At 58.7% G+C, this 18,024-nt stretch overlaps 1 protein-coding gene across 1 annotated transcript in view; it reads right to left on the reverse strand.

Annotated features, from left to right (window-relative positions):
• Nucleotides 1-1,893: 1,893 nt before the first annotated feature.
• Nucleotides 1,894-18,024, reverse strand: part of PADI1 (peptidyl arginine deiminase 1) — a 36,832-nt gene continuing 20,701 nt past the window's right edge. Inside the window, exons 4-16 of the mRNA XM_029948368.1 lie at nt 17,806-17,867; nt 16,397-16,514; nt 16,149-16,274; nt 14,620-14,792; nt 14,368-14,471; nt 13,404-13,527; nt 12,967-13,074; nt 12,321-12,472; nt 8,227-8,371; nt 7,342-7,435; nt 6,291-6,370; nt 5,446-5,571; nt 1,894-2,705 (exon numbers count right to left, since the gene is read on the reverse strand). Coding sequence (XP_029804228.1) covers nt 2,472-2,705; nt 5,446-5,571; nt 6,291-6,370; nt 7,342-7,435; nt 8,227-8,371; nt 12,321-12,472; nt 12,967-13,074; nt 13,404-13,527; nt 14,368-14,471; nt 14,620-14,792; nt 16,149-16,274; nt 16,397-16,514; nt 17,806-17,867 — 1,646 coding nt within the window. The 3' untranslated portion in view covers nt 1,894-2,471. The remainder of the gene's footprint in view (nt 2,706-5,445; nt 5,572-6,290; nt 6,371-7,341; nt 7,436-8,226; nt 8,372-12,320; nt 12,473-12,966; nt 13,075-13,403; nt 13,528-14,367; nt 14,472-14,619; nt 14,793-16,148; nt 16,275-16,396; nt 16,515-17,805; nt 17,868-18,024) is intronic.

The following is an 18,024-nucleotide window of genomic DNA, read 5'->3' on the forward strand; positions in this document are numbered from 1 at the left end:
AGTGAATGAGTAAGTGACTGAGTGAGTGTCAAAGAGTGCAGTCGAGGGGCGCCTGGGGGGCTCAGTCGGTTAAGCGTCCAGCTTTCGGCTTCGGCTCAGGTCATGATCTCGCAGTTTGTGGGTTCGAGCCCCACGTTGGGTTCTGTGCTGACAGCTAGCTCAGAGCCTGGAGCCTGCTTCCGATTCTGTGTCTCCCTCTCTCTGACCCACCCCTGCTCGTGCTGCCTCTCTCTGTCTCTCAAAAATAAAAAAAAATAAAAAAGGGTGCAATCGAGGCAGCAGCCAGTGTGTAGGATGCAAAAGATGATAGATACTTTTAGGCCCCTGAAATCAGACCCTTGGTAACTTTAGAGGCAGGAATGAAAGCGAATCATAGTAGCCTTTGGCCCTAGACACTGGCCCCGCTGGAGAATCTCCCACCTCTGCCAAGAGGGCCCAGCACACCGGTCCTGAGAGATGGAGGAGATAGCCCAGGGGAGGGGGAAGAGATGAAGAGTACGACCCACCCCTCGCCTGATATCCATCTCAGCAGGGCAGAGGCCTCAGAGCCATGGGCCTGCGCCAGCCATCCTGCTGAATCAGCCCGCCCGCCTGCCTGCCCCTGGCCCCGGGGGCTCTCCCAGCCAGGTAGGAGCTGCCCATGGCCAGCAGAAGTGAAGCAAGGAGCTGGCGGCACGGTGGGTAGAACTAGAAGGAGGGCTCTCCTCCCCTCCCCCTCCTCCCTGCAGCCCGACAAACAGAAGCCGAGAAGGCAGCCACTTGAAGAAATGCATGCTGACATTTTTTATTAATCAGGTAGGAGGTGATCCGTCACCCGGAACCTTCTCGGAGGGGACGTCAGGCCCTCCGACAGCTCTAGCAGCAATTCCAGGCCTTCCCACGCGCAGCGCAAGTCCAGAAGCCTTGCTCCCCACCCTCCCCATCTCTCTGCAACCTCCCTCCACCCACAGCCTTTCCCTGGGGAACCTCAACCCTGGCCGCATGCCCGTGGGCCCTGAAGACTTCCTTGTCTTCTTGGCTCAGTCTGGGCTGGGTCACAGGTACGAGCAGAAAGCACAAAGGTTCGACCAGGGTCTGGCAAATGAGGTCCCACAGAATCTTCTGGAAGGGGAGAGCCCAGGGATAGGGCTGACTGGTGTCGGTCTGACCAGGGGCCACTGAAAATCCAGGAGGTGAAGGCCGAGGGGCTAAGAGCTGCAAGGATGGCCCGAGGCGATGGGGGGAAGAGGGCGAGCTGGCCCCCTCGTGTCCCTGCGTGCCTGGGGCAGGGCCACCTCTTGCCCGGCACCGGCCAAGCCCGTGACCTTACCTGGGGCCAGGCTACTCACTTCCCCCACCCCCATGGCAGCTCTCTCCCTGTATGGGAGGGGGCCCAGGCCTGCCATGGGGGAGGGGGGTTACTCACAGGTGAAACCCAAGCTACATGCAGGGTCCCCGGGTTGCCGAGAGGGACCGGGATCGGGCGAGCCTTCCCTCCCTGCCTGCAGGACGAAGGGGAATAATTAAAGACTATTAGAGGAAATTAAACCCCACCTTCAGAGATAACCTAATGGCCCTCCCCACCCTCTTCTAACATCTGGGCCCCTAGCCCTGTGATATCTGGAACACCCAGCCCCCTTCACATCCAGAGTCCAGAATCCGAAGGGGCGAGACTAGGACCCAGAGGCCAAGCCCGGCCGTTCGTGCCTCGGCCTCCCCTTCCATCCTGGCCTCCCGCCCGGCAGCCTTCCCCCCGTGTGCCCTCCTGAGGCCTCGCTCTGGCCTCTCAGGGTTTCTGGGCCGGAAGCTTGTAATTAAAGAGCTTCGAAACAGGTAACAAGCACCCTTCTGAGGATGGAGTCAGGTATTAAAGGGGTTTGTTGCCTTTACTTTTTAAAACAGGTCCTCAGATGCTAGGTTTCCCCGTCTTTATTTGTCTCCATAAATATGGCTGAGGAGTGCTGGGAGGTCACACGCTGAGGGTCCCCTGCAGGAGGGGACAGCTGGTCAGGAAAAGAGGGGGCCTCACCTCCCCGCGCCTGCTCTTACAAGAACCGCAGGTGGTCTGGACCCAGGCCCCTGCCTCTGAGCCCAGGCCCTGGGGGCGCTGTTCCCCCGCAAAGACCCAGGGGGAGTACAGAACAGAGCGAGAGCGACTCAAAGTCGGGCACAGCCTCGACCGACTGCGTACGGCTGTCCTTGAACGTGCTAAGGCCAGTGCTCTTTTCCAGAACCTCTGGGAGTGGCGGAGCAGGACGAGGGAGGGGGGATGAGGGTAGCCCCTCTCGGGCTGGGCAGGCCACTGCAGAGGTGAGGGCGTGGGCGTCTGTCACTGCATCCCGGGGCCTGCGGTGGCCAGCACGTTTGCAGGCACCCGAGAAGAAGCGCTCGAGGCTCCCCTAAAAGGACGGAGGCCTGGTGGAGGCTCCTCGTCCCCTCCGTGGCGGGGGCCCCTGGCAGATGGGCGGAGAGGATGGCGGGTGGAGGGAGGCTCAGGGCACCACGTGCCACCACTTGAAGGAGAAGGGCTCCCGGCGCACGTTGGTGCCGCAGTGGATCTCCCCGAGGAGCTGGTGGTAGGACACATAGTCGTCGATGAAGATGCAGTGCAGGCCCAGCGGCTCCAGCAGGGACCGCACCTTCTCCTCCAGGCAGCAGCGCCCGTTGATGATGGGCCCGAAGGGCTTGGGGATGCCCAGGTGCTTCCCTAAGACCACCATGTTGACCTGTAAAAGAGAGAAGGCAAGAGGGAGACAAGAAGGGGACCCGTCGCCAGGTCCGTCCCCTCCTCACCAGCATGCCTGGGCCACGAGGCCTGGCACTGGCTCAAAAACTAGAGTCTATAAAGAGAAGAAATGGATTCACGGTTGGAAGAGACGATTGACACCAGGCAGGGCTGCCGGTAACAGACACTGTAACTTTACGGGAATGAAAATCACCCCTTCCTCCGACACCATCTTCCATCTATCAGAAAATGTCGTGACAATTTAGTCAGAACGAGATTTTACCTTCATCTGCCAGAAACTTTGTACAACAAATACCTACAAGGTCTATGGTGTGAATGTCTTTCTAGGTATGGGGCACTTGTACGGTGCACAGCAAGCCCCGATCATTGTCACGGTTTATTGAACGTCTTCTGTGTGCCAGATACATCGTCACTATACCTCCCAGCCTGCCTCTGAGTCAGTGGCAGGGAAAGGTTAACTAACAGGCCACACAATCAGAGAATGAAGAGACTAAAATTGGGCATGGGTCTAACTCCTGCCCAAACCCATGCTCTTTCCACTCTACTGAGCTGAGGAGTTGGGACAAGAGGCTGGGAGCCGTTGGGGGCACCTCTGTCTCCAGTGGCACGTCTGCTTCCCTGGCTGGGGGCCCTAACACTGGGGAAGGGAAGTCTCCCCAGGGGCAGGGTATGGAAGTGTCTTAGAGAAACCTCGGCCCCAGATTGACAGCCAGAGGAGCTGTCCTTGGTGTCTAAGCGGATACTCGGGACCTGCCCCCAGGAAGGTAGTGCTGGGTCCTCTCAGCGTGGGGTGGCTTGCCCTGAACTCTGTGCCCTCACATTCTCCGTGCTCTGGCCCCTCACCCTCTGGCCTGCTGGGATCCATCCACAGCTGGGATCAGCATGAACCTGGAGGGTCCTCTCGGCTCAGTCCATGGCCTGGGCCCTGAGCTACCCAGGTGCCCACGGAGGGGCCAGAATGTGCTGGGCAGAAGTGGGGCAAGTAGTGGACAGAGGGCAGGGAGACGAGCCAGCCCAGGTCTGCTTCTTCCAAGACGAGGACTCAGGAGACTAGAGGCCACTCACTTGCTGGATGACCTCAGGTGACTCCCCCGCTGCTCTCCCCTGAGGGCCTGGTTCCCCATCTGGCAAGTGGGGGGTTAACCTAGTTCCCTATGGGCTCTGCCAGTGAGGACAGGCTGGGATCCTTCAGCAGGGTCTGCTGGAAGCTCAGAGATCCCCACAGAGGGGGCTTCTAGCTGGTGTGGGCAAGGCCACCGCCCAAAGAGGCCTGGCCAAGGTCATGGGCTCTGGCCCAGGCCCTCCCCGACCTCCGGCCAGAACCAGAACCAGGCTGCCCCCTCAGTGCTGCGCTGTCCAACAGGGCAGCCCCTAGCCACATGGGGCTGTTGACATTTACATTAAGCAGAAGTATAAATGTCACTCCTCAGCCACACTAGCCACATCTGAAGCGCTCCGTCGCCACCTGTGGCTTGGTGGCTCCCGTGGCGTGTTGCGCGGCTGGAGAGCATTTCCGTCGTCTGAGAAAGTTCTCATGGGCGGCACCGCCTTCACACAGCGGTTCTCAGCCAGGGTGATTTTGGCCCCAGGCCATTTGGTTGTCACAGTGAGGGGAGTGCCACTGACACCTAGCGGGTAGTGGACAGAGATGCACAGGACAGGCCCCACAACAAAGGAGTCCAGCCCAAACATCAGTAGAGCTGAGGTCAGGGAGCCCCGCCTTAAAGGTCTCGGCCAGGTCTCCGCCGCCAGGAGTCAGGACCCTGCCCTGTCACCAAGCCTCCAATCAGGACCTCAGGACTCACTCCCAGCCCTTGGCTGGGCCAGTGCCCGGGATTCCAGCCAAAGGCCCCACCCGGGATGAAGATGGAGGGTCTCCCATCCGGGGGACACCCCCCACACACCCGTTCCCAAGGTGTTCAGGGTTGAGCCACGATGTGCCGATAGCATCACCAGGCCCCTCCCAGAAGCCACCCCGGTGAGATCACACTTGTGCATCTGCTTGTCAGCTGCCTGACTTAATGACAGTGGGGGAGGCAGGCTGTCCGCCTCAGGAGCTGTGCTGGGGAGCGGCCAGTGGGGTGCCAGGGGCCCCGGAATGGGAGTGTGAGACACTGAACCAAGCGTGCTTCCTGTTTCCACTTGCGTCCTCCACAAAGCCCTTAGAGTTGGGGGCCACCCTGTGCACTGAAACATGGTCAGTATCCCTGGCCCCCACCCCTCGATGCCAGGACCCACCTCCCTCCTTGTGGCAATAAAATAAGCCCTGGAAGGCAAACCCGCCCCAGTGGGGACCCCCTGGCGGAGATGGCCTTCCTGCATCTGCACAGAGAGCAAACACACCAGCCGCCTGGGTGGCTCAGCCGGCTAAGTGTCTGACTCTTGAATTCAGCTCAGCTCTCGATCTCATGGTTCATGAGTTCGAGCCCCGCATCCAGCTCTGTGCTGTGTCAGCAAGAAGCCTGCTTGGAATTCTCTCTCCCTCCCCCTCTGCACCTCCCCTGTTGTGCTTGCTCTCTGGCTCTCTCTCTCTCAAAAAATAAAAAGAAAAGAAAAGAAAAAAAGCAAACACACGTCACCAGGCCTTCCCTGGACTGGATGCCCGTCTGCCCTCAGACAGGACGTGCTTCTCCTCTGGGACCCCAGCGACACCCCCGCGGACCCTGCCACGGCCCCGGGGATGGGGGAGGGGGTGCCCCGTCCTGCTTCGGCACTCTCACCATGTCAGGGAAGAAGGCTTCTGCGCGGGAGGCCTTCAGGGAGAAGAGCTGAGGGATGTCCACGATGTCCCGCTCCGCCAGGCCCAGCTCCCGCTTCAGCACCTCCCGGTTCCAGTCGATGCATTTCTGGGGGGAAAGGGGTGCAGGAGGAGAGGCAGCAGGTGCACCCAGCGAGCCAGGCCCCCACAGAGCCCTCTGCACCCCGGCGCTCCTCAGACCCTCCCAAACAGCCGTGTGCCACTGCCCACCCCCAGCTGGGGAAACTGAGGCCCAGGTGATCTGCCCGAAGGCACAGAGCTAGGAAGCAGCAGAGCAGGGATCTGGGCCCAGGAAGTTTCTGGTCCCACACGTGCCTGCCACTGCACCCCACCGTCCCAGCCACAGCACGGCGGACGCCTCTGTCCATCTCAGCCTCTCAGAGAAGGTGCCAGGCTCCACACAGAAGTGGGGGGCATCTGCACCAGGGCCTGCACCACTCCTGCGGCAGGCGTCCGCCCTGCCCCTTCCAGAGACCTCCTCCCACCTGGGCTCCTCCATGCCGGATCCCCTCGACTCCCACCCACCCCACCCCTCACCCTCACGGGGCCCCAATTTCTCCACCTCATCGTCTCATCTCACTCCACTGCTCCAGACGTGCCTCATTTCCCCAGAGCAGAGCTGGATCTCCCCTCGTCAGACTGGGAGCTCCCTGGGGGCACCACTGTGCCTCCCCCATCAGACTACGGGTCTCCATGGCAGAGACCTGGGGCTGAGCCCCTTACCCCTGCCCCGGCGATTCCTGGGGCTGCTTCCTCTGGGAGGATGGGGGACCCCCGAGAGCAAGCGGCAGAACCTCAGGTCCTCACCTGGACATAGAGACTGTCCCTCCGGAGGCGGCTGTCGGCCAGCATCTCATTAATGCTTTTACTCACTTGGTGTCTTAGCCCTGCGAGGGAAAGAAGGCAGTAGGGGGGCTCAGGGGGACTCCCCAGGGCCATCTCAGGTGCGGCTGCAGAATTCAGGCCCTGACTTCTTTCCTGCCTCGGTGCCAGGGGCTGAAGCCAGGATAGAGAAAGCCGGAGACCCGAGATCCTGCTGGGCCCAGGCTCTGGCTGTCCATACAGCAGGCTCATCCTGGTGCTGGAGCCAGACTCCTTGGGAAAGGACTCCTGGCTCAGGGCCTAATAATTACAGCACAGCTGCCATTATTGAGCACCCACCATGCTCCGGGCACCCCACTAAATTATTATTCATCTTTAAAACAACACGAGGTGGGAGTGATTATCACACCCTATTCAGAGAAGAGGAAACTGAGGCACCAAGAGGTTTAGAACACAACTGTGATCTCACAGCCATGAGTAGCAAGATCAGGATTTGAATCCAGGTCTTCTAGCTCTGCCACATCCCTTCCAGGGCTCCATTTCTCAGATGAGAACACTGAGGTCTGAGGAGGGGAAGGGGGAGGTGCTCAAGGGGGCCAGCCAGGTCCTGGGCAGGTCTGTCCATTCCCAGAGGCATGTCCGCAGAGGGGCCCCAGCCCCCCCCCACCTGGCTTCTCACCCCTGCCACTCTGGAGCCCCCAGCACTGCCGCAGGGTGAGGTACCCCTCTCTGGGCCTCCGGGGGAAGGGATTAGCGGGAGGGTGCAAGATCTGCTGAGTGTGCATTGTTTCCAGTTGTCTTCCTCTCCTCGGGTGTGGCCAGGAGCCGCCCACCCCCTCACTGAGCATGTCACCTTCTGGGTGCACTTGGGGCAATCCACTGGCCTCTGGGCGTCCCTGTCTTGGCCCAATAAAGGGACAGCTGTCATCCTTAGCTCCCTGGCGAGGGTGCCGGGAGAACTGGGGATGCTGGGCTCAGGTCGGGGCAGTGAGGGCAGGGGCCTCCCGCGCGGGGTGACTGGGTCCTTGGCACTCACCGTCAAACTGGGCTGCCTCCCCGTACCCCTCGTCTTTCTTCTCTTGGAATAGCTTGAGGCAAGCACTGGGACTGGCCAGGAGCAGCCGGAAACCCTGGCACAGAGGGACATGGCTCAGTATATGGGCCTCCCCCAGATGCAGGAGCCTCCACAGTCACGAGGCACCTGGTTCAGAGGCCACACCACGCGCACGACTTCCCTCTCACCCTCAGACCCACCTACCAGAAGACCCCCCTAACCCTCCAAGCTGGTCCACACTCCCCAGCCTTCGCCCAAGACGATCTCTTTGCCTGGGTGCCCTTTCTCACTTGCCGTCCAGGGAACTCAGCCACTGGTCAGTGGGAGGCCTCCCCGCCCAGGCTGCTTGCTCTCTGAGGGCTGGGCCCCCTCTCTGCAAAGTGGCGGCGCTGAGTGGTTAAGACGCGGGTCCCAAGCCCTCTGTCTGGGTTTGGTCTGACCCTACCAGTAACTGCCCTTCTAAGCCTGTTATCCCATCTATAAAATGGGGTCAATCAGACTAGTACACACCTCACGGGAGTGTTGGAGGATCAAATGAATTAAAACACATACATATCATTAGGTGCTAAACGTTACCAATTATTATCCATATCATTTCTGGGTCTAGGCTGAGAGGTTTGGATCAGAGCAAACACCTGGCAGGTGTGAGAGTGAGTATGTGAGTAATGGAGCCAATGAGGACCCTCCTGAGCTGAGCTCTGACCTCCTCCAGGAAGCTCCCTCTGATTAACACCACCTGGTTCCAAGGGCACCCGGGCTCTGAGCTGACTATGGACACAGGTGGTGAGCTGATGCCAAGTGGCTTTGCCCAGTTCCATCCCATCAGGTGGGGGCGGGGCAGAGGTGGCTCAGAGAGAAGGGACGCACCTTTTGGTCAGCGGTGGGCACAAAGCTCAGGAATTCGTCCACGTGGCCCACGGACAGCCAATCGGAGTAGAGCTCCACGGGCGCCTGCACCTGCTGGGCCTGGAGGAAGTCCCGCACCACCTTGGCCATTCGCCTCCCGCCGGACCTGGCCCGGGAGGGAGAGCAGGGTCACTTCCTGCCTTCTGACTACTGGCTCCCTGCACATAGGGCCTGAGCCTCCCACCCCTGTCCAGGCCTCGTGACAACCCTCTGAACGGGTCTGCTTTGGTGCCCACTTCCCGGCCCCAGCCCCGGGTGCTCCCCGGAACTCGTGCCCATCCGACCATCATCCCAGAGAGTCCGCCCCCTCCTCCCAGCCTCCCCTGCCCATGAAAACGAGTCAAATGCAAGAGCTCCACTTGCCAAAGGAACCTGAAGACCCTCACCTCACAGCCTGGGACTCAGAGACATTGCTTCTCTGCCCGAGATGCCCCGCCTCTGGGTCAAAATGTTACCAGGACCTGGCAAGGCCTTCCCTTAGCCCCGTGTTTCCCAAAGTATGGGGTCTGGACCACTTGGGGGTCAGACTCTGGAGGGGGCCGGTGCTTGTTTAAAGGGGGGATTCCTGTGGCACCTGAGTGGCTCAGTTAGTTAAGTGTCAGCTCGGTTTTGGCTCAGGTCATGATGTCACTGTTCCGTGAGCTCGTGCACCGTGTCAGGCTCCCCACTGATGATGCAGAGCCTGCTTGGGATTCTCTCTCTGGTTCTCTCTAAGTAAATAAATGTTATTTTTAAAATTTTTAAATATTTATTTATTTTTGAAGGAGAGAAAGACAGAGTGTGAGCAGGGGAGGGGCAGAGAAAAGGAGACGGAATCCAAAGCAGGATCCAGACTCTGAGCGCTCAGCACAGAGCCTGATGCAGGGCTCGAACTCACAAACTGTGAGATCATGACCTGAGCCCAGGTCGGACACTTAACCCACTGAGCCTCCCAGGCGCCCCTAAGTAAGTAAACTTAAAAAAATAATAATAAACGGAGGGTCTCTGGGTCCCAACTCCCTCCACATCTCAGCGTCTTGAAATGTGTCGTATGTCTGAGGCTGCAGAATCTGCATTTCAACAAGCTTCTCAGCTGATTCATGTGCTAGAGAACCCCACCCCAGCCCTGGTGTGTTCAACACGGTCTGTCTCATCCCCAAGTTTCTGAAGTGAGCTCTGGGCATTTGCAAACCACCCTTTACTAGCAGAGGGAGGGGCTGGGGTGGCCTAGGACAAGGGGCAGGTCCCGGGAGCTGGGGTCCCGGAGCTGTGGGAGGAGACATTCTCAAAAGCTGCCTGCGCATGTGAGGAGTTTGACCCTGCCTCAGGCAAAGCCATATCCCCATTTCACAGATGAGGCAGTTGAGGCCCAGAGTGTTCAAGGGGATGACTTGTCCAAAGTTAGAACAATGTATTATATATTCTGGGCACCTTTCACCTGTCCCAGGGACAGGTAACTATGCAGAAATACACATACATGTGTAGAGAGATTTCCTTTTTCAATACGTTTTACAGAAAAAGGGATCACAGTCCTTGACCTTGCTTGCTTGTCTTAAGGATGTGTCACGGACAAGCTCCCAGAACAGATCAGCCCTCCCCTCCTCCTCTCTGCCACCGTCTGGCACAGACACCTCCCTCCTCTGAATAATCTTAGTGGCTTGCCCCTTCCCCCGGTCTCTCTGCTTTTGCCCTTGCTCCCCTGCAGTCCAACCGGATGGAGGGTTTTAAATATGTCTGATCACCTCCCTCCTCCAGACAAAACCCTCCTACCTCTCCCATTTCCCTCACTGTAAAAGCAAAGTCCTCACAACGACCTGCACTGCCTCTACCCATCTCTACCACTTCCCTCCATCCACTCTCCTCTTCGTCTGCTTAGTGCTGGCCATGCTGGCCTCCTGCTGCCCCTTGCACATACCTGCCTCAGGGCCTTTGCACATGCCGTTCAATGTACCAGGAATTGTTGCCCACTCCCCACCTCTCATGGCTCACTTCCATCTTTCTTCAGGGCCGACTCAAATGTCATCTTCTTTCTCTATGAACTCTTCGAAAATCACAACAATCCCTCAATCCCCTTCCCAGATTTATTTTTCTTTAGAGCACTTAGTACTATCCGGTATATTTGAGATCTCATCTCTTGCCTGGCATCCCACCAGAATGTAAGCTCCAGGAGGGCTGGGATTTTGTCTCCGTTCAGTGCTGTGTCCCTCGCACCTCTCACAGAAGAGAGGCTCAAAAAATGGTTTTGAATAATGTGCTTTTGAACAGCTTTTTTTTTTAATGCTTTAAACAATACTTCTGAACAGACAAGAGTCCCTTGTCTCTATCACTCAAATTTGTCATAGACAAAGACTAGAAGGGGGACCTGACCAGCAGTGACAAGTGACAACACTGATTTGACTTGGGAGACAGGGGTATGGAAAATATTTTTCTTGTATTTCTGTTATGTTAATATACAGCCGGCAATTTAAAAAGATTCCTTAAACACGCCGAGCCTCCAGGAACGTCTCATGAGCACAGAGTGGCATCAGAAACACGTGAGGTTGAGGACGGGGCAGAGGCTCGAGCTCTGGAGGCGTGCCCACCCTTCCCCCCCCCCCCCCAGACCAAGCCCTGGGAAGCATCACACCTGCTCTCCAAGTCACATCAAAGCCACCACCAGGGGGCAGAATTCCTCAAAGATGATTTTAAATCTGGGGAGCAGAGTGTGAAGAACTCAAGCAAGCCGAGAAGCGACCAGACACTTATTTAGCACCTAGTGTGTGCCTGCCTAAGGCTCCTCACACTAAGTAAGCGTCTTGCTTAATCTCCATGATTCCCCTATGCTGATGCACAACAGGCCCGGGTCATGATCCAAGCTCCGCCCTGCTCAGCTCTCTGATCTCATCCCCCATCACGCCCCTCCTTGCTCATGCTCACTCTGTTCCAGCCCCCAGGAACTCCTTGTTGCTCCTCTAATGTCTCCTCCACACTCCTGCCTCAGGGCCTTGGCACTGGCCATTTCCACTCCTTTGCATGTTTTCCTCCCAAATGCCCACATCTTCGAGTCCAGCTGTGCTCCAAAGCCCGTGCTCCTTCCTCCTGGGTCCCTCCCTGCAGCACAACCGGAGGTTCCAACGTCCTCCTGCCTCCAGAGCTGCGGGCAGGGTCAGATCAGATCACAGAGTGGTGTCTGAGCCTGAGTTACCCGCAAGGTGAGCACTCCTTTGCTCTAGCCAACCTTAGCCCCAGGCACTGAGCTACGTGCCCGTGCCCGGGGCTGCTGCCAGAAAACCTCGCCTCACCTGATCCGGAGCCCTGAGGCCGCCAGGGTCAGTGCTTGAGGCTGAGCGGCCTTCCTGGGCCCACCCGGCTGCTCTAGCCAGTCAGTGAGGGCTTGGGGGGCTGGCGGGCAGCAGGCTGGGGCTCACCTGGTCTCCGTGCCAACCCCACACAAACGACAAGGTGGCTCTGGCACATGTGGCCGGCTTCACCTCTAGGGGGGAAACAGAAGCCCCAACCAGGATCTCCACACTGCACACCCGGGGCGGGGGGGGGGGGGACCCGTCCAGCAGGACTTACTAGATACTGTCACCTGCCGAAGTACTAAATCCTATATCCCTTGTTTCCTGCCTCATGACAGCTGTCCAGGGTAGCACCCACCATGTCACCTCTGTCACTCGGTGTCCTGACCAGCCACTCATTCACCAGGAGCCACATGGTGACCCCTGGGCTTTTTAAGCTATTGCTAGAACAGAGCTATTTTGACCTCCTGCTGGAAGAGATCAACCGGTCCGTCTCCTGCCTCTGTGCCACATGGCACGTCGCGTCCCCAGAGCCTTGGTGTTTCTAAAGAAGCTGAAAATCTGGGTTTTTATGGAAATGCCCCCCATACATATGGAGTCGGTGACTAAGCTCACGAACTACCAGGCGGGCCAGTAGACCATGGGCTACTAGTTGGTGAATTTTCTCCCAAAATTCTATGACCTTTTCAATCCAGTATCCCGGGACTCTGAGTCTTTGACTCCAGGACTGAGCAGGAGGGTTAAGACCACCTCTGAGACTGGAGGACCCCCCCGCCCCCCGCCAGGGCCTCTCACCTGGGAAAGCTGCTGCCGATGAGGATCCGGCCCAGGGGGTATTCCTTGCCGCCCACCGTGACGGGCGGGCTGACGTCCAGGTTGCCGAAAGAGTCAAGGCTGGAGGCGCCCGCGAACTGGATCTCCCGGGTTACGTATCCGAAGTCGGGACCCTAGGGGAGGACCAGCACAGGTGACCGTGTAAAGCCTGGGTTGGGTGCCTGGAACCCAGCACACGACCAGCATGGGACCCGGCACACAGTAGGTGTTCACAAAACATTTGTTACCCTCAGAGAGGCCCCACCTGGTAAAAGCAAGAGTAACGAGGGCTCACTAACGGTGCGCTGCCCCCAGAAGGCAGTTTGGTGTCCCCAGGGCTGACCCCTCTGTTGACTCCCCCATGGGGGAGAAGGGCCCCCAGGACCACATTGCTGGCCTGCCCCGCCCAGAACTGGGAGGGAGGGTTTGCGTGTTGTCTGCATGCCACTTGCATGTTCTGTCCAAATCCCACCCCACCCCCCCCACAACCTCCCCATTTCCCCACCGCTTGGGTCCTTTTGCCCCTTTAAAGGACCAGGACCAGAGAAGACTGATGACAGGGTCCTGGGATGACAGGTCCTATTACAGAGCCACCCAAGGGACCCCCAGGCTACCCTTTGCCACACACCAGGATTCGCTTGTAGGGGAAATCCTTCAGGCCTCTGTTTCGGGGAGAGTCAAAGACCACGGGGAAGGACTTGTGAGGGGCCTCGGTGTAGCCGAACTCCATCTCGTCCTAGGAGGGGAGAGGAAGAGGTCACAGTGGTGTCCCCAGTGTGGTTTTCCTGACACCGTGATCCTCCCAGACTTGGGGGCCCGGGGACCAGGGGTGGAGGTGAGGCCTCCTGGGACCCCACCCGGGACAGGTCTCTGTCTGGGACCCGCGCATTTGGGGGAAACAGGAGAGCCTGGAGGGACACAGGCAGTGGGGAAGTGTTGCCTCGCACCCCCCTCCCCTGCCCTGACCGAGTCCTGGCTCCTGTAGGGAGATGGAGGCTGTAGGCCCCGCCTCCCAGAGTCGGGGTGAAGGACGGGTGGGGGTGCTCCCCAGGCTCCTGCACCCACCTGGATCCACCGGTCATTTCGATTCTCAATTTGAGGGCAGATGATCAGCTTGCAGTTGGCTTTCAATGCAAGGTCAGACATGTCTTCCAGAAATTTCTTATTTGAGCCATGAAGGTCTACCACGCTGCAAAGCACAGGAAGAGGGGGATGTGATAGTGACCTCTGACCGTGGCCTTGGTCCAGTCTGCGCTGGGCCCCGTGTGGCCCCTGGGTTTAGGGGTTCAAACACAGCCCCCGCCCTAGAGAAGACGGAGGATGTCCCTGGATCACATCAGGTGGAAGGCGCAAAGGGCAAGCCCAGGGGGGTGAAGCCCAAAGGCAGGCCTCCAAGGCCAGCGGGGGGCCTCCAGGGGACCGGCAGCCCCCCAACTCCTGCCCTTGGCACCACACAAAGGAACCAGGGCGGGGTTAGTGAACACCTGTGGACGACACCTGTTTCTCTCCAGCACCCAGCCTATGACTTACACTCCAAGTCAGCTGCGGCACTTGCCACCGGCCTGACTTCTGATGCCCATCAAGGCCCGCCTGTCCATCAAGGGGCCTGACGAGGATTCTGGGCCACGGCAGAAGGACACGGGTCCCAGGCTGGGCCAGGGCTCATGGCAGATGCCGGCGGCTGGGTCCCGTGTTCTCCGCAGGCCCCCAGCACCCCACAGGCCTAGGGCCTGGTCTCACCGCTCACACGGGGCCTGGGGCCTGGCCGCCCGGACTAAAGCCACCCTGTGCTGGGGTGGCTATGGGCAAGACACCATAGAGCAAGGGGGCTGAAGCGTGAGCCAGTGACCTCAGCCGGAGCCTTAACTGACCGGCCCGAGCCCACCTGCCGCTTCTCCCGTACCCAGCCTGTGCCCACGGGCGCCCTCAGGGAATCCACCCGGTGAGCGAGGGCCCAGCCCTGGACACGGCCTCCTGTCTGTCTCTGCGGGTCCAGAAGGGGTGGGGTTGCAGGAGGGGGAGGTCTCACCTGCACGCATACAGCTCCAGCGGGGGCTGGGTGTTGGGGGTCATGATCCAGGGGGCCATGCGGAAGGCCACGGTGTCTGTGAAGAGGGGCACCTCAGGCAGGGTCTGGGGGCGAAATGAGGACTGAGTGGGCCCTGCGGGGAGCCCCATCAGGCCTCGAGATCCCCCAGCGCCCAGCCAGCCCGGCCCTGGAGACCCCGGACGGGTCCCCCAGACCCTCAGCCCCCATCCCGGCCACCAAGACTGTACCTACCCCCGCGTCCACCAGGCTGACGCTGATGGAGACCAGCCCCAAGAAATCCACGTCGGGGAAGGCCAGTCCCTCCACGAAGAAGTTTATCTTCCGCTCCCCTGGCTGCCGCTCTACTTGGTAGGACAGACACTGAGGTCCCAGCACCTGCCTGTAGTCCCCGAGGGAGTGCCCACCTAGGGGAACCAGAGTCGGAGCCGAGCTGGGACAGAGGACGGGAGGCCAGCAAGCCAGGGCCTAGCCGCCATCGTGTTAGATCTCCGCGGCTGCTCCTCCCTAGCTCTGCCACGGACGCAAGCGTCAATGACTCGACCTCTCTGAGCCTCAGTTCCTCATCTGTAAAATGGGCTAACAGCACCTCATGGGCTCCGTGTAAGCTTTCAGTCAGATATAGAGATAAAAGCAGCTGGCACAAAAGGTGAAAAATGCCCAAACGTCCATCCACGGAGGAACGGGCAACAGAATATAGTGCATCCACGCAATGGAATATTTTCACCCATAAAAAAGAATGTGGTGCTGATGCCGACTACAATGTGGCGAACCCTGAAAATACTATGCTGAGTGAAAAGCCAGACACAAAAGGCCACACGCTGTCCAACATCGGTAGGTCCGTGGAGGACAGAAAGCAGGTCGGTGGCTGCCTAGGACTGGGGGCAGGGATGGCTGGTGACAGCTGATAAGTGTGAGGTTTCACTTGGGGGTGACGCCACTGTCTTGCAAGTAGGTAGAGGCGGTGGTCGCACGGCAAGGAGGATGTGCGAAGTGCCCCCGGATCACCCGCTTTCTAGTGGGCAATTTTATATTGTGTGACTTTCACCTTCATCGATTTATTTATTTTTAATTTTTTTAATGTTTATTCATTTGTGAGAGAGAGTGCAAGCGAGGGGGGAGGGAGGGGCAGAGAGAGCGGGAGACAGAATCTGAAGCAGGCTCCAGGCTCTGAGCTGTCAACCCAGAGCCCGACGCGGGGCTCAAACTCACAAACTGCGAGATCATGACCTGAGCCGAAGTCAGACGCTCAACTGACTGAGCCCCCCAGGCACCCCAGTGTATATATTTTTTACGCCACAGACTTTGATTACTAACATCTCTGGCAGAACAGCTGGGCTCTGAGGGCGGGCCTGGGCCTCAACTTCGCTCGATTCTGCTCCTTCCTCACCCAGCCTGCACAGAGCTGCTGGTACATCAAGAGCTCATGCCAAGCAGACTGAGCACAGGAGGAGCCGGGCAGTGGACAGAGGAGGGGCTTGGATACTTCAGAGGCCCGGGTTTGAATGCCTGCTCCATCCTCAGCTGGCTGTGTGTCCTGGAGACATCTGAGCCTCAGTTGGCCCCCTCTGTAAAATGGGACCCATTTCTGAACCTCCTTCTTAGGGAATATGCTGTGAACTGCTGGAGAGGCTGCTGGTCAGCGGTAGAGAGAGTTATGGAAGATGCTGGAAGGGAGTGGGGATATAGATAAGAGAAGAAACGAGCTTGGGAAGCAGAGAACAAGTGGAGCAGGGAGGAAAGCGGCCCCCCAGACCACTCACCCCTGGCGCAGAAGACCCCCACTCTTCTGGAATCGGAAAACGGCACGTCCAAGACCAGCTTGTGGCTGTCGAAGAGGCTGTTTGGCCCGTCGCAGCTCAGCACCATGGGGGACATGTCCTGCAGGTCTGGAGAGAGGGGCGCCCTGGAGGCAACTCTCCCCGTGCCCCGCCAACAGGTGCCCCCCACCCCCCCAAGCTGCTACCCCAACACCTCTATCCTGGACACCCACACACACCCCGTCACTCACCCTCCAGGGATGCCAGCTGGCTGCTGGTGAGGTCGGGCCCCCCGGACGCGGGACTGTCCCGGTCACAGTTCACCAGCAGGACAGCCCCGTAGCCCTCAGGGCCCCAGCGCCAAGTTTTCTGCAGCAAAGAAAGAGACTTGGGGGTCAATGGGACCCAGAGGGTGTGGGAAGGGGCTCTGGAGCTGCCTAGGGCTGGCTAAGATGGAGACTTCTGTATTCTGGGTTTGCTTGAAGATTTACAGAAGGATCATAGATTTGGGGACTGGAGTTCCAGATGTCTAGACCCAGACCAACCCCACTCTTGTATAGTGAACAACCTGTGCAACCATACACCTCTCACCCAGCCGTCACAGTGGAGGAGGAAGGGTGGTGTGGCCATATCCAGAAACAACCGTCACCAGCCTGCTGGGCTCTGGCCCTGCCTGGAGGACAGAGGCTCCCTCCCCCTGACCTTGCTGGGGCTGGACAGTCCCAGGGAAGCGCTCCATTTCAGCACTCTCCTGGGCCCTATCCCATAGATATCCCTGGCACCTGTCATCAGTCCTGCAGGCCCTGCAGAGATGTCTAAGCTGAGGTGGGAAAGACAGCTGGAGCCCCGCCTCTGATTACAACTCTCCCTACACACCTCTGCTTAATGCCCACCGGACCCCACAAGGCAGGTCTCACTTGCCCCATTTCACAGAAAGGAAAGAAAGGCTCTGGGAAATGAGCCCTAAGTCCCAGAGTTGGGATTCAAATTCACCTGGGGGACTTCAGAGGGCCACTGCTAGCCCATATGGCGCTCCTGTCCACCTTTCTGGGTCAATGCTCCCCTGTGCTGGGGCACAAGACATGGCTTATATCATAGCCCCACTCACCCACTTAGCCAAGCAACCTTGTGCAGTGAGCAACCTGCACGGCTGTCCATGGCTACCCTTACCCATCTTGTCCTCAAAGCCGGTCCTTGTGGCTCAGGCTTTCTCTCTCTGGGGTCCTTCCCTATAAACTATACCGTCTACCCTTCCAGAATGGCTTCCAGATACTTGCCCTGTGGCAATGTCTCAAGCCCACCCCACCCTCCTCCTCACTCTCTGGGGTCCACCCAGCCTCCTCTATCAGAAGCCTTCAGTCAGTCACTTAACCTTTTATGAAGCACCTACCGTATTTAGGGGTCCACATACCCCCAAGGAAATAGAAGAGGCATCAAGCAAAAGAACCAACCCAAATTGGCACGAGAGAGGCTCAGAGAGGGTCTCACAGGAGTCACACAGCATGTCGATTGCACAGTGGAAGTGACGCCCACCCGTGCCCTTTTGGCAGGTCCCCAAATGGGTCCCCCTACGCTGTTGGCTATGGCAGACCTGGGACCCATCGCCCAAAGGTTTGCCTGTCAACTGTGCCATCGGGGGGGGGGGGGGGGAGACTGTCACCTTGTCGCCGTGGTTCCTCTTCACCTTGCCCGTGCGACCCGTGTCAACATCCAGGGAGATGTCTGAAAAGGGATGGAGAAGGGCTGCCCGGGGCTCACCAGGTCCTGTCTTCACATCCACGACATCCAGGCCGAGGCAAGCTTTGCCCATGAGACCCAGGAAGGCCTGCTCTGGGGACCTGGGTGGCCCTGCCTCTGGCAGTGGGGATGGACCCTGAGG

This window comes from Suricata suricatta, chromosome 8 (assembly GCF_006229205.1).
Source record: "Suricata suricatta isolate VVHF042 chromosome 8, meerkat_22Aug2017_6uvM2_HiC, whole genome shotgun sequence".
NCBI lineage: Eukaryota > Metazoa > Chordata > Mammalia > Carnivora > Herpestidae > Suricata > Suricata suricatta.